Source organism: Castor canadensis, chromosome 11, assembly GCF_047511655.1.
Source record: "Castor canadensis chromosome 11, mCasCan1.hap1v2, whole genome shotgun sequence".
In the NCBI taxonomy this organism is placed as follows: domain Eukaryota; kingdom Metazoa; phylum Chordata; class Mammalia; order Rodentia; family Castoridae; genus Castor; species Castor canadensis.
Window position 1 is genome coordinate 55499209 of NC_133396.1, and position 16582 is coordinate 55515790.

The 16582-nt window shown below is 42.4% G+C and overlaps 1 protein-coding gene across 1 annotated transcript in view; it reads left to right on the forward strand.

Moving 5' to 3' along the window:
• Positions 1-16582, forward strand: part of Dnah9 (dynein axonemal heavy chain 9) — a 335102-nt gene that overhangs the window by 124797 nt on the left and 193723 nt on the right. The window contains exons 28-29 of the mRNA XM_074046853.1: positions 4246-4350; positions 14442-14599. Coding sequence (XP_073902954.1) covers positions 4246-4350; positions 14442-14599 — 263 coding nt within the window. The remainder of the gene's footprint in view (positions 1-4245; positions 4351-14441; positions 14600-16582) is intronic.

Here is a 16582-nt window from a genome sequence, read left to right on the forward strand (position 1 = left end):
AGGAGGACTTGAGGAATGAAAGAAAGTTGATGGGGTTGAATAAGAGGGAAGCACCAAAAGTCACCAAGAGGATCTGACCTTGAAGTGGTAAGCTACAGAAAGACCTGAGGGCTTAGGAGTACAGCATAAGAATGCCATGTGAGGAAGACCCCCTGGACAGTCAGGTGAGTAGCTGCAGGGAGCCTGGAAGGGAGAGAGTCTCTAGTGACAGCATTGCAGTTGTTCAAACCAGAAGGGCAAGAACCAGATGATGGGGCATTAGAAAGGGGAATGAAAGATTAAGAGGTTTGAGAAAATAAAGGTTAATGATACCCAAGGGAACCTCAGGGTGGCAGTGGGTGGTGAAGCAGCAGAGCATTTTAAGCTGTAGTTGGGGACCCCCAGAACCCCTCTGCCTCAAGAATTCTGTAAGGAGGCACCAGTTCCTTAAGGTCAGGATGTAGGGGGTTGGGGTGCTCACAGAGCAGTGTGAAGACATGGGGAAAAGAAAACTTACTGCTTTACTCTGGTAGTACTGGTTGGAAAACCCATAAAACTAGCTTCTTTCTCTGGAAATGGTTGCAGTTTTAAGTTCTAGGAAGTCATATTCTAGCAGCAATACTCTGCCCCTTGTCCTCAGTTTGTAGAGGTTACTGCAAATGGTTTTGCACCCGAGAGTGTTTGGAATTACTTCTAAGCCTCTCTGAGACTCAGATCCATTGAGACTCCTGACTGTTTCTCAAGACTCCCACTTCCCTTGGCTTCTGAAACATTACACTTCCACAGTTGTCTTAACTCTCTGCTCTCTGGGTCTCTCCATCCCTTTTGCTAATCCCTTTTATAATGTCCATTTTTGCATGCATACTGATAACTCCCATATCTTATCTCCAGCTTTACTCATGTTCTAGTTCTTGCTCTGTCTAGGCAGTGGATGACTCCATTTGTATGTCCTTCTCTCACTCCCATTCTTCCCTGTCAGATTCTTCTCCCATCAGTAAGGATTGTCCCTTTTCCTGAGGTCCAGGTAGAAATTTGGTCATCATGATTGTTTCATGTATCTCCCTCCCCAGTTCCAGTCACTAATGTCAGTTCTCCCTTCAGCAATCCCCCTCACTTCCAGCCTTTGACCTGTTCTCCCTGCCCTATCCCAGTCCGGAAGCTCACCATCTCATGGCCATGTGACACCGCTGCCTAGCTAATAACACCAAGAGATGTGTGAGTAAACAAATGGGTGTTGTATACTCTTGGGGCTCTGTCCTAGCCCTCAGAAAGCAAAGTGTAGGGGTGACAAGCATCTACTTATGGAAATTCTACTTAAAACTTTATATATTGGGCATCCATTTTATGAAAGGGATCCACAACTTTAAAAGATTTAAAAACCATTGCTGAATGTGGATTTTGATTCCTGAATTTGTACTGTTTGTGACACTTAACAGGTTGAGACAGATAGGCAGACAGAAAGATAAATAGATGAAAGGAAGGAAAGATGGATAAATAGGTGGGTAGATACAGGGGTCGATAGACAGATAGATAACTTACATACATGCATACATAAATACATATATAGATAGAAAATTTCTATCTGTAGGATTATTTGAAAATGAAATGAAATAATCTCAACACAAACCATAGACATTATCCCTGACTCCTCACTCTGAAGTCACCATACCACCCTCAGTTTAAGACTCCAGTGGAACTTCTGCCCTCTCACTTTTTGCTATTGATGTTCGTTGTCTTTTTCCCTCACTAGAATGTAAGCCACATGAGAATGGAGTCTTTGCCTATCTCATTAATTGCTGATTCTTCATGACCTAGAACAATCTCTGGCAGATAGTGTCTTTCAATAAATATATGTGAATGAATACAGAAATACATTCATTCCAGAAACTTAATAAAAGGTGGCAACTCTTTTCCCTCCCTCTTTTTAAAAAAAATTTATTATCTTATAATAGTTGTACAGTGGGACATATGGTAATATTTACATATGTATTTACAGTATATCTTAGATTTACCCCCTCTGTAGTTCTCCCTCTTTCCCCCTTCCCCCAATTCTTAGAACAATTTCAACAGGTTTCATTCTTCTATTTTCATATGTGGATACAAAATATATCCACCATATTCACCTTCATTTCCCCTTTCCTTGTGTCCATCCCCCCTCCCATAAGTACCCACTTCTGGAAAAGACCTATTTTTTCCCTCCTGCCCTCCATTTTTTTAAGTGTATATTGATAGACCAAGGGGTTTTTGTCTTGGTACTTCAGGCCTTTATATATCTTGCTTTAATCAAATTAACCCCTTCCCCATGTTATTTACTCATTCTTTATCACCTTGCTCCCCTAATATTCAATAGCTTTCAGTACAGTGCATTATATTATATTCATATATAGATGGTTATTTCAATATTTTTCATTCCCTAATATTTTCTTTACCTCTCCCATCCTCCCTCAGACAGACTCACTAATACAATTTTGTTTTCTTTGACACTATACATATGAATGCATTTATATGATCATTTATGTATCTATATATACATTTAGCTTATAGGTTTAACTTCCACATATAAGGGAAAACATGTGACCTTTGACTTTTTGAGCCTGATTTACTTCACTTAACATGAAGTTCTCCAGTTCCATCTGTTTATCTGCAAACAACATAATTTTGTTCTTCTTTATGGCAGAAAAAACTCCACTGTGTATGTATACCACATTTTCTTAATCAATTCATCCGTCATGGGGTATCTGGGCTGCTTCCAAAGCGTGGCTATTGTAAATGGTGCTGCAATAAACATGGGTGTGCAAGTGGCTCTATCATATCCTGGAGCACTTCCCTTTGGTTATATGCCCAGGAGTGGTATCATTGGATCGTATGGTAGTTCTATTTTTAGTTTTTTGAGGGACCTCCGTATTGATCTCCATAGTGGTTGTACTAATTTACATTCCCACCAACATTGCAGAAGTGTTCCTTTTCCCTCACATCCCCCCAGCATTTGTTGTTTGTGTTATTGATGATAGCCATTTTGACTGGTTTCCCTCCCCCTTTAAAGTTTGCCTCCCATCTAACGTGGCCTATGTGGAAGTTTCACTGATTCTGCCAAAGTTTAATTCTCTACTCCAAACTTCCAAAGAACCCTCATAATAGTTCAAAGCTTTTTATAACCAGAACTTTCTTTAGTAATTCAATTTTCCACCAAAAATGGCGTCTTTATTTTTTTCTGGGCACATCATTGTTTTGCTCATTTTTCTTCCATAATTCCATAACCTTTCCTCCTCCTGGAAAGCCTTTCCCTGTTCGTTTAGCCTAACAGCTATAAGCTAGCACTTCCCATGTGTGTTCCAAAGCACACAGTTCTGTGAAATGCCACTACCCAAAACTTCTACCTACAGTCTTATGATAGTCCCATAATAGCAATGTTTGCCTGAGTGTATTCTAAGAACATCAGGAGTTACATGAGTTAAAAAAAAAAAAAGAATCCTGGTCATATGACAAAGTTAAATTAATTGTTTTACTACAGGACTTCTTGGGGCCTTTGTGTGTGTGTGTGTGTGTGTGTGTGTGTGTGTGTGTTTTGGTTCTTAGAGGGACTCAGTGCCACCATCATAGCTAGCACATCATCTATGCACAAAGTGACAGTGAAATGATGCCAACTGAGTCAATTAACAGGGCTTTCACTGTTCGCATCTTCTCCATACTTTAATGAAGTCACCTTGCCAATGACCCCCAGTAACTCATTCCTTATATTACTTTACCATTTTACATTAAATACCAGAATAGGTTTTATTTTTAGTATGAAAATACCTTCTTCCCTTTGAAATTCTTTCCTTGCTCTCATCTGAATAATTTTTTTTGGTAAATGTTGCCACCTCTTGTCCCATTTCAACCTCCCATCATTAGGGAAAACTGGGTGGCTGGGCATGGATGTAAAGATGCAGACATAAGCTTTCTATCAGGGTTGTTTGTCTGTATGCTGTGAGAAAAATCATTTTTTATTCATTTCCTGGGATTTTGAAAACTATTGGATCAACAGTTATGCAACTCTGATGACATTTTAAAGGGATTTTCACCCAAGTGTCTTGGGTGTTTGGCTCCATGTTAGCACCTCTTCACCCTCAAAAATTTAATTGTTCTTGAAATTTCAAAACAAACTTCTAACCAGGAGTCTTTAGGGAGCTGGAAGTGTCTATAATAAAGAGGATGGAAAATGACTTTAGACATGTATCTGTAAGTCTGGCATCACTGGTAATTTAATCCTTATACATTTCCTTGCAGTCTTGTGGCAATATCTACAAAGGCCTTGCTCAGACTGGTGCCTGGGGCTGTTTTGATGAGTTCAACCGAATCTCTGTGGAGGTCTTGTCGGTGGTGGCAGTGCAGGTATGCAATCTTTATGGCAAGCACTGTGGAAGTCTATACCTCTTGTTTTCAGTCTCTCTTCAGCACCCATCTTCCCTCTCCCCTTACCATTTCATACCCCTTTCTCTACCCTCTAAAATCAGGTCTTAAGGAGGCTTTTCTCTGATGTAAGTACCCTGAAAATTACAACAATACATCCATTTACTGGCTATGAGACTGTTTCCTTTACTGTAAAATGGGAATAAGGACCCTCTGTCCTACTTACTTCACAGAGGTACAGAAAGGATCAACCAAGAATTCAGAGCCCAGTTCTTGGTATAGTCAGGCACTTTGGATACAGACTAGGGTTGAAATTTCAGCTCTTCCATTCCTCATCAAAGTCGTTCAGCAATTTGATCTACCTCTCTCAGCCTAATTCACTCAATTATCTATAAAGGGAAGAATCTGGCATTGATATTGTTGAATGAAGTCCTTCTTTGATGAGATTTTATGTAAGCATACAAAAAATACCTGTCTTTCAAGTCACCAGAAAGTATTCATTGGACATCTAAAAACATAGTGCTAAAAACTGGGTGAAGATGCCCAGTTGGATAGGAGATGATTCCTCACTTAAAAAAAATTTTTTTAAGTTGTTGAGACATACATGAGCATTTTCAACATTCAAGAAGTGATTTGAATTCTGACTCACAGTATAAGAAGAAGCTTCCAAATGCATTATCTCAAAGCTAGTCCTGGAAAGGCTAGAGAAGACTTGAATTTGGGTACCAATCCCAAAGAAAGTGTAAGCAATCAAAGAGGAGAAGGCAAGAGGTGATTAAACCTTTGTTAGAAGTCTTCTGTACCAGGCCCTTTTCACTACGATCTCTTTAGTCTCCCAACAGCTCTGCTATTACACCCACTATCTAAATGGAGAAACTAAACAGCAGGGAAGAAAAGTAATTGCCCAAGGGTATACTGTTGCAAAGTGGAGAGGTTAGGATTTGAACCCAGCACCCCTACCCACATCATCCAGGTGCAGATATGAACATAGATCTGGTAGCAAGGGGTAAAATGGAAGAGGAGAAAATAGGCTAGAGAGGCAGGTCTGAGTCAAACAGGAGACAGATTTAAATGCTTTCCTGAAATAGGTGCGGGAGCCTGGAGGACCTCTGAATACAAAGTTATCCTCTATTTGACAACAGTTTTAAGGAGAGGCTAGGCAGTAGGAAGATCAGGGACTGAAGTCAAGTCAAAAGTGCCTCATGAGGTCCTTGTTGGAGCTACAAATGTTCAGTCCCCTGGGCCTCCCATCACCACGAGGAAGCATATTCTTTGCCAATACCTGTCCCTACATATCTCCTTGTAAGCTGAGCACCCCCATTTCCTGCTAGAGGTGGCTGGTTTCAAAGCCATCTGCCCCACCCACCTCTACAAGGCAAAGCCACTGCAGGATTCCACACAATGACAAACATTGCAATGAGGGGATTGAGACAGGGGTGTGCCAGGTGCTCCTAGTTTGTGCCCACACACCATACAGAAAAAAAAAAATGGTTGAATTTTCTTCCTTTTTGCTTTTACTTCCAAAACAATGTGTAGATAGTACAGAAAAAGAAAAATGTAGCTATGGGAGACCCTTTAGTCCCTATAGGCCGCTCTGTAACCCTTTCAGGTCCAGTTGAAGGAAGAAGGAAAAATTCATCTGGACTGACATTTTTCTTATGCAAGAGTGTGGGGTCAAGGGACAATGGGCAAAATGGGGGGGTGGGATGGAATGACAGGGAGGTCACTCATGGTGGGAAAAATTGGCTGAAGCAACATCATCCTCTCCACTGGACTGGCAGGGGCCAAGCTCCATCCACATAACCCCTAGACTGTCACCCCTTTCATCTAGTATGCTGTCTGCATCACTGGTAGGCTGGACTAGGTACGGAAGCAATTACAGGCTGCACAGTGGTGGAACTCATCATCCACTCTCCATGACCGCCCTCATCTCTGTCAGGGGTGTTCAGTGTAGGTGTACTGTGCCCCCTCCTTGCCGTCTGTCACATTCGACAGCCAATTGCTGACCCTTGCTGGACTGTTCTTCAAGGAAGCTCCCCACAGTTGTCAAAGTGTGGGCTCTTCTCCTGTTTCCAGTGCTGAGATATGGCTTTCTCCTTCTTTGGGTTTGCTCTGTGCAGTAGGCATTAGTAGAGGAAGGAAATGATTGGCCTAAACACTCTCTTGGACTGAAACCCTGGTCTGGTTGGCTCAAAAGAGCTGATTATGTGCATCGAAATAGTGTGACACAGCAGAGCATTTCCATCATGACAGCTTGTAAAATCTGCACGTCAAGGACATTTTTGTTTTCCCAAAGAGCCAGTTGGTAAACAGTTACCAAGCTCACCTCTGTCTTGCAAGGACTTCACATTGCCAGATCTTTCAAATATTAAAAAGAAGGTAAACATTCATGTTTTTACAAGAAATCATATTTTTACTTTTTCTATGATTATGAAAAATACCCAAGGCTGAGTAGTGTTATAAATAAGAACGTTTGTTTAGCTCACAGTTCTGGAGGTTCAAGGGCCCACATCTGGTGATGGCTTCTTACTGGCAGAGTCCCAAGACATTATAAGGTGAAAGGCCTGGAGCATGTGTGTTCACACATTTATATGTTCCCTGTTCTCTCACCCTCTTATACAGCCATATGATTCAATCATGGGACCCTCCTGCCCTGATGACCTCATTTAATCCTAATTACCTCCCAAATGCCCCCCTCCAAACACTATAGTTACATTAAGTTTCTGTCCTCTCAATAACTCAAAATTAAATTTCAACACATGAACCCTTGTAAGATACATTCAAATCATGTAAACATATTTTCTGACTTTTCCACCTTTTTGGGGGGTAGTGTACTAGGGTTTGAACTCAGGCCTCACACCAGCTAGGCAGGCACTCTACCACTTGAGCCATGGCCCCAGCCCTCTGTTTTCACCTTTGGTGGTTACATCACAACCTGAATCCAGAAATGATGCCCTTTAAGGTCTGCTTGAGTTTTGGGTGCTAAACCATTCTGTGGTATAAGATGTGGGGTAAACAAATAAAACAAACCTTTCTCAGAGCACTAAGTCTAGCCTCGGAATGATTTTGAAAACCTGGAGAGAAGTTGAAGCTTTCCCCACTGGGGCCAATGGGAATGTCTTTGTTTCTTCCATTATATTGTGTACATGGAGTTTTTCTTCTTCGTTCTTTCACTTCAGGTATTTATCTTTTACTCCCTTGACTATCCTTTGTTATTGCCACTCACCTTCATGTCTACCTCTTTCATCTTTACAGTTATATTTTTTGCACTCTCTCCTCTGGCTGCTTGCTGCAGAATTTGGAGGACATCGCTTGTTCTCACCAGCCAGGCTGACTGCTGTACCTGACTTCACCTAAGCCCAGGACCATTCATCATGCATAATTGCACTATGGGTGCACTGGGGTGATGCTCAGGGACAAGGGATGGCCAAAGGCTGTCTCAGTGTGTGAGCCAAGGAACCACTTTCCAGTGTGCCCCCCATTGAGCCCAGAGCATACAGAAAGAGAACAATGAAAGCCAGACCAGGGTCAGCAGAAAGCCTGTCTTGGGCTCCAGAGATTATGTAAGCAAGCTCTTCATGCAACTGGGATTTTTTTAAATGGCTTTTTATGCAGTGGAGATAGATAGGCAATGGGGTGGGAAGTGGTTCCATGTATAAGCTTTGAAATCAGACTGACAGTGTTCAGTTCTGGTTCTGACTCTTACTAGCTGTGTGACCTTGATCTTAAGGTCTATCTCTGTAAAAGCAGTTGATAGTACCTAGTTGAGGCAGTTGTAACAATGTTAGACAGTATTATAATCTGTGTTGAGATGTTGGTGATCAAACCCAGGACCTTGCACATGCTGGGCAGACACTCTACCACTAAGTCCATCCCCAGCTCTTTAGATATTAATGAATTGATATCTAAATCACTTAAATCTAAGCCCTATAGATAGTAGGTACTCAATAAGTGTTGTTATGATGAAAATAATAGTGATGGTTGTGATGTTAGTAGTGAAGGTGGTGACGATGATGGTGATGGTAATAATGGTGGTGACAATCATAAGCATGGTGATTGTGGTGGTGGTGACTATGGTGGTAGTAGTTCTGATGATGGTGGTGATGGAGATGATGGTGGTGGTGGCAAAGAAGGTGATGATGGTAGTGATGATGAGGATGGAGGTGGTGGTGATGAAGGTAGGTGATAATTATGATGGTAGTGGTGGTGATGGTGATGGTGGTTGTGGTGATGAGGATAATTAGTATTATTATTACCCTAACACAGCAGAGAATGGGTTAAAGACAAGCAGATAGCTGAGCACACGGGGCAGGGAAGGAAGGTACACACTCAGGTCTCACAGGCTTCCTCCACACCTGCACTTGCTCTCAGCCGGACAATCTTTGGGTTATCTTACAAACTTAACCAATGAGACAGTGCGTAGCAGCTATTGTCCCCACTTCTTAGTAGACAAACAATGAATTTACCTTATTTTCAATGTGTCCAAGACAAGGTCAATGAGGGGTTCCCTAGATCAGTTTATTCTTTTTGTTCATGGAATTAAGTGAAATAAGTTCAACCTGGAGTTCTCTGCTGCCATCACACTCTGATCTAGGAACACATCCATAGAAAACATTCTCAAAAAAGTGGCTTAACAATAGCTCGAGCAAAATCTAAGCTGGTAACATTTAAAATCATATAACCATCCAAGGAGAAAATTGTTCTTAATTATTCACACAGTAATCCAGGCTGGCATATTGGATCCGAAACGGCTCCAGCTGCTGACAGTTCTTCTCTGTTGCCCTCCCCTCTCCTTCTCTCCTCTCCTCACTCGTCTGTGTACCTCATCCCAGTAACTTCTGCAAAAGTGATTATGCTCCAGTGTCTTTATTGCTGGATATTTTCATATCTCTGTCAGATTAGTCAAGCAGAATTGCATATCCATTTGAGAAAATTCTCAGTGCAATATTCCAAGAGAAATTATTCTGCTATTTTTAAAAGATACTAGTTAATTCTTTTCAGAAGCCCTAAATTACTATTGCAATCAGCTTTCTAGACCTTGGATTGTCTGAGCCTGGGGACAAGTGCCAGCAGGGCACACCCCATGACCCTGAACTCCATCCCCTGTCCCCCTCCATACTCTGTGGTCAGGTGTCCCTGCCATCTCCTTCTCTCCCCTATGGTAAAAGTGCTAACAGTGGACTGGGACTTAAGCAGAAAGCAGCTAGAAGCATACGATCCATTAGCAAGGGAGCCCACCTAGCAGGGTTTGAAATACTCCAGGCACCAAACAATGAGCAAAGGCTCCAATCTCTGTGCCAAGGGAATGTCCTAAGTAGCACCCTTTATAGAGGAGATTAAGGCCAATGCTAAAAGTGCAGAAAAATGAAAGAATTTACAAAGTGGTGAGTGGGTTGCACTTCCTGAAGTGAGCAGACTCCAATCTGCTGTTGCAGAGGGAAGCATGGAATGAGCTAGACAGGATTTTAATAACACATGGCATTTGGGGCAAACGCTTGAAGAAAGAACAAACACAGAATAAGCTACTTCCCTAGAATGGCAGGGGCAAGGTGGAGGGGTGTGAAGAAAAACTGAGAGAATCACGTGGAGTAGGGCTCACCCAAGACCTCCTTAAATTATATCACTTGCAAAGAGATAGGAAGACTTAAGCCCTCCATTGGGTGTGCCAGATGCAAGGCTGTAGCCTGAGAGGGAGGAAACCATGACAGAAACTTCTGAGATCACCAGCTTCCAGTGTAGGAGAGGAAAGAGCATTTTCAAGTGGGAAATGGTGCCTAATGGTAAGACAAGGTGGATAACAGCACTGACAATGTGAAACCAGGGCTGGCCTCACAAGACAGATCTTCTTGGAGCAAGCTTTCCTGTCAACCTCACACACAGTAAACTCAAGGCCGTGCTGCTGGAACACAGTAACCTCTCAAACCTGGCTGACACTGGAATTGCCTGAGTGATTCTGGAAATGAGGAATGGCGTGTCTACCCCCAAAACATTCTCATGTAATTGGTCTGGAATAGGGCCTGGACATTGGTATTAAAAAAAAAAGAAAACACAACTTTCCACATTGTTCACACATTCAGCAAATTCTGAGGACCAGAGCCGAGAGGGAGATGTCAAATAAGGAAAACTCCTTGAGGTCTGTAGAATTGGGGTTGACATCAAGACTCCCAAGATTGAGCGCAGTTGGTCCTAAGAGTCAGCTGCAGGAGCAAGGCCTCAGGCCAGGAAGGGCAAAAGGAAGTGAAGGACTCAGGCTCATCCAGAAGAAAAGGAGTTCAGTATACAGTTATGAATGGGGCACCGGGGCAGAGATAGATCTGGGTAGATGTGTAAGAATTAACTGGACCACAGTGCTTCTCAAACTTTACATGGATCAGAATCACCTGGGGGGCTTATTAAGATACCCTCTGGTGGACTCACACCTTCAGAATTTCTGATTTGGTGAATCTGGGGTGAAATTAAAATTTTTATGGGGGCCAGTCATGGTGGTTAACATTTGTAATCCCAGCTATGCAAGAGCAATAGGTAGAAGGATCGTGGGCATAGGCCAGCCTTGTGTAGAAATGAGAGATCCTATCTGAAAAATAAATAAAGCAAAAAGGGCTTGAAGTGTGGCTCAGGTGGTAAAAGCACCTGCCTAGCAAGCATGAAGCACTGAGTTCAAACCCCAGTGCCATAAAAAATAAATTGCATGGGGGATTGGAGGTATAGATCAGTGATAGAACACTTACCTAACATGCTTAAGGCCCTTGTTTCATCCCCAGCTATGCAAAGAACAAACAGAAAAGAATTTGCGTGGTAATTTGGACCTCAGGACCCATGCTGTGGGATGGTAGACAAGTCACAGATATCTTCTTGGCCTCAGTTTCCAACTTGGTCAGGGTTTGTCAACATCAGCACTGTTGACATTTTAGGATGACAGCTATTTATTGCAGAGTTCTTCCCTGTGCACTGTAGGATGTCTAACAACTGGATGCCAGTAGCATTCCTCCTCACAATTATGACAACACAAGTATCTCCATATGGTGTCAGATATGTCCTATGGGATGGGGTGCAAAATCATTTCCAGGTGAGAATACTGGTGTCTGCATAGCTTTTAATTTTTTTAATGAGCAGTAAAAACAACTTTTCTTGCCTTGTGGAAAATATGCCTCTAAATTACAATACACATGATTATTTTCAGAGCAAAACAAATTACTCTGAAAATGTATATGCAGTCCTGTTCTACATAATAACATTTTAGTCTATGACAGACCGTGTATATGAAGTGGTCCCATAAGATTCTATCACCTAAGTGATATCATGCCTTAATCATGGCTTAAGTACTTTATGGTGTTCGCACAACAATGAAATTGCCTAACTACACTGTTTTCAGAACAGATCCCTGTCATTAAGTGATGCACACTGTATATGATAAGAGCCCAGTATGTGACTGGCTTCTGGTATAAGGGGGTAGAGGGAATGGCTGAAAACATATGCTTTGGGACCAGCTTGCCTGGTTTTAGACTTGGGTTGCCCCACTTACAACTGTTGGTTGTTAGCCAAACTTCATTTTTTAAGCCAATTTCAGATTTATAGAAAATTTGCAAAAATAGTATAGAGTTCCCACATATTCCTTCCCTAGCCTCCCTGAATGCTAGCATCTTACATAAACTGCCTTCCATCTCAGTTTCTACCTCTATAAAATGACTCTCTAAAACCACTCATCTCCTACAGCTGTTGAAAGAGTTGAGTGGAATAATTTATGTATAATATTCAGAACAGCACTTGGAAACTTTCAAGAGTCAAAAAAAAAAGTCAGTCTTTTTAAAAATTATTATTCCCTATGGCTTTGTGCTCTTTAGTGGAGCTACAGATGCCCATAAGTGCATAGAGAACCTGGCAGCCTTAGCTACCTGTCTGTGCCTTACCTCCTCCTGGCTGGACTTTCATTTAATCCTTACCTTTCCAGTCCACCTGCTTTTCCCCTCTGGCATCCTGAAATCTAGACTTTTCCAGAGCCTAGACTTTATTGAGGCATTCTGGATGCTTGTCCCAAAGACCTCAGTTGCTTCTAAAGCAAAGTGGAAAAGTCCCTGCAAATGGTCTCCTGACCAGTATGAAGCAGGCAAATGGAAATGTCTGTGAGCATCAGTGCTCCAGCCTTGCCCACATCCTCCAGTCTATTTAGCGCTCTCCCTCAAGGGCCCCCCTTCAGAATTTTACACAAAAGCGCAGATGCCTCCTATCTAAAAGTGCATCATAAATTCTTGCTGAGCATGAGGTTTCTGGGCTTCAGTGTTTTGGGAGAGAACGCTGAGTCAGAACAAACAGCAGAAAGGGTCCTGGGCTCTAGCCTTAACCTTCGCCCAAAGGTAGAAGAGCTACTTGTAAACGCTAATTAAGCTTATCTCCCCACTCCCTAGCCAGGAGAGTGCTCTGTGTATTTTATAGATGCTAGGACTGGGGACGAAGGAGGGAACCAGAGTTTCCCAACCTTGTCACTTGCAGAGTGATGAGGGCAACAAGGGGCTCCAGGGCATAGATGGGCAGGGCTGTGAGCTCCACACAAAGCAGTAGAGCTTGGTCTGGGTGGCTGACATACTGGGTGCTGAAGATTGCCTCTGCCAGGATGGTATTGCTATTCTGTATCTAAAAAAGAAGTTTTGGTCTCCCACTAATTGCTTTGAGCTCAAGTGCATTCAGTCATTAGAACTTTATTAATTGCAGAGCTGTCACATGTCCTGGCAAATGCTGCCCTCCCAGGAGCTGGAGACAACTTTGCCCAGTAGTATATGGTCCAGCTACACCTCCCCCCCCCACCCCATGCACACACACAACTCTGCAGCCCCATCACCACAGAACTAGGCTACCCTTGACCTCTCTAGCAGCGAGACTTCACAGACATGCTGGAGGCTCCTTTAAACCTGTACTGGTCCTAGCTTTCTGATTTTGCTTCCAAGAATCTTGAGAGGCTAGAAATTCCCAGAGACATTCTGGGACCTGGCTGAGCAAGGCTAGCCTGCAAGTGTGCGCCTTCTGTCTTTCTCCTTCTGTTAGCTGATCATTTTTGCACATGTGTTTCAAAGCAACAAGGTGTGTAAACAGAAGTGGAGGGGTTTCTGCCCCTCTTCTCACCTCAGTAAGAATGATCTAAAACATAGATCAAGTTTGACTGAAGCTTGAATTGATCTGGCTCCAGATCAATTTAAGAAAAAGTACAGTCCCCATAGGAAGGCACTCATGACCCTTCAGGGTGTGACCCCAGCTTACCTTTGCCATGATAGCTCTTGCCTCTCCTTGTATAGACTGCCTCATCATTCACCCTCCATCTGTGCTCTTGTTATCATTCTACAGATGTGGTCTGGGGAAAGGCAGAGAGGTCTAAGACTCAAGGACCACAGCTGCAGTGATTGTAGTTACATCAACAATTTCCATGTGTGCTGCTGTTTTAAAACCTTTTCTGTACACCAAGGTCTTTATGGACTTTAATCCTTAGAACAAGCCCAGGAGCTAGGCATTGGAGTTCTCACCAGCAGGCAGTGGCCAAGAGTGTATTTGCTTGGTGTCAAATGCTGTTGCCCATGCTTATGTTTTATCACAGAGAAATGGGGTGAAGACATTAAAGTGCCCCTCCGAGGATTGTGGTAATACTCAAGTGAGTTAATACATAAAAAAAGTGCTCAGGAACTGGGGATGTAGCTCAGTGGCAACATGCTTGCCTGGTATTTGCAAAGCTCCGTGTTCTATCCCCAGTACAAAAAGAAAAAATGATTGCTCAGAAAAGTGCCTGCTTGTGGCCAGCACTATTATTCGTACAGACAGAGCCAAGGGTCAGCGCTAAACACCCTTTTGCGGTTCACTCCCATCCTTATAGCCACAGTGCTATAAATGTGAATATGGGTGGTCACACATTTCTTTTAGACACATGTTCAGTGTCCATCAGAAAAGGGTCCAGGGTTGGGTCATGGTTCCTGTCCTTCAATGAAAGGGCCACAGGACAACTGTCTGTGTTTCGTGTGACTATGGTTTCAAACTTGAGTTACCACCACCACTAAAATGCAACGAAGACATTTTTTTGCTGATTGGCTCACCAGGTAAAAAGCATCCAGGATGCAATTAGAGATAAGAAGCAGCGGTTCAGCTTCCTTGGGGAGGAGATTAGCCTGAATCCTTCTGTGGGCATCTTCATTACCATGAACCCAGGCTACGCTGGCCGCACGGAGCTGCCTGAGAACCTCAAGGCTCTCTTCAGGTAAGTGTCAGCATTAACCCACACAAGGTCCCCTCAAAGAGAAATTTCTTCTGTTTTTCCCACTGAAACTATATGATATAGAGCAGAGAAGATTTGGAGCATTTAGGAAAGTAGATTTTTATAAACTACCTATAATGCCATAGCCAGTAAAATTATTTCCTACTCAATTGTGTTTGGTTCTTTATATGTATATTTTAGTTTGAGGCATTTGTAGTCTCCATTTGTGGGCCATATAGCTTTGTATTGCTTTATTTTTTCACTTCAAGACTATGATAAATATTTTCTTCTACTGGATATTTTTAATAAATCTCATTTCATGTCTGTATATTTTTCTATCAAGCACATAGTCCACAATATAATTAACTAGTCCCTCATGAATGGATATTAAGAATGTTTCTGAAATTAAAAATAAATTCATACATAATGCTGTAATGTACATTTTGTATGTAAATCTTTTTTTCTGTATGCACGATCATTTTGTTTGGCTAGCTTCCCAGAAGTGGAATTACTAAGTTAACGAGTGGGAACATTTTTAAGGCTTTTGATACACATTGCCAAATTACTTTCTAAAAAGCATAGTACCAAATTATACTCCTAGTAGCAATGCGTAGGAATACCTCCTTTATTTCACCCTTGCCACCCGTGCATATTGCTATGATTTAAAATCTTTATTTTGATAAGAAAACACAAGTGTGTTTCCTTGCAGGAGCTGGGATCTACATTTCCTTTTCAGAGAAGTGGCATTGGCCCAACAAAGAGAAAACTGAAGGATGCTTCCTGCTTTCTGATTTTCTGCTTACTGAACTTTTACCTGGGAGAGATAGACAATAGCAGCTATGGCAAAGCTGTTTATCTCCTTTTTAGGCAGAGAGACCACGCTGTCTGGGGAGGTGGCATCATCACTTTCACAGACTTTTGGAGCCATTGGAGGCCACTGGGCCCTGTATACTTTAGTCGCTTCCTTTTAACCTGCCTCAGCCATGGCAAATCCCTCTGTCACACAAGCAGTGCTAGCATCTCCCCATTCAGCCAGGTCCCACTTTAACCAAGAAGTGTTGGAACATTAACAAGCATCGAAACTGTAACATGGAGTACTACATTGTTTGCTTTTGTTCACATAAAGTATTTATTAAGTAAGTGTAGCCGACAATGGTCCTGGTAGGCTATCCCCCAGATAAGAATTATTCCTTATGTTTTTCCCGAAGTTTAAAGGGAACAATTGTCTTAATCTATTCCAGTTGCAACAACAAAAGGCCATAGACTAGGTATCCTAAACACCAGGCATTTGTTTCTCATAGTTGTGGAGGCTGACATTCAAGGTCAGGGTGCCAGCAAAGGTGGACTCTGGTGAAGACCTGCTTCCAAGTTTCAGAGGGCCAACTTCGTGTTATATCCTCCATGCTAGCAAACAGGCAGTGAGCTCTCTGGCCTTTTTTATTATAAAGGCACTAGTGCATGCACGAGGGCTCTGTGCTCATGACTGAGCAACTCCCAAAGGCCTTGCCTCTAAACACCATCTCACTGGATTCAGATCTCAGCAACGAATTTGGAGAGACATAAACCTCCAGTTCATAACACCCACAGCATACATCCATAGAAGAAATCTGGGGGGAAAGAGAAGAATATTTTCATTTCATTTACTTTAGTGTTTTGTTCTCTGTTTTATTTTAGACAGTGTCTCACTGTATAGCCCAGGCTGACCATGAACTCTCAATCCTCCTGACTCAGTCTTCCAAGTACTAGGATTACAGGTGTGTGCCACCATGCCCTGCAGAAAAATATTTTTGCAAGCAATAAACACAAACATTTGCTTTACACTTAGTCATCACAAAGATCCTATAATATGGATAGTATTAACTCCCCCCTCGTACAGAGAAAAAACAGGTGGATTCCCTGGGCAGTAACTCCAGTTTTACTACAGTTAGCTAGAAGCCCAACTAGTAAAAGGCTGAATCAGAGTTTGAACCCAGAGCCTTGCTCTTC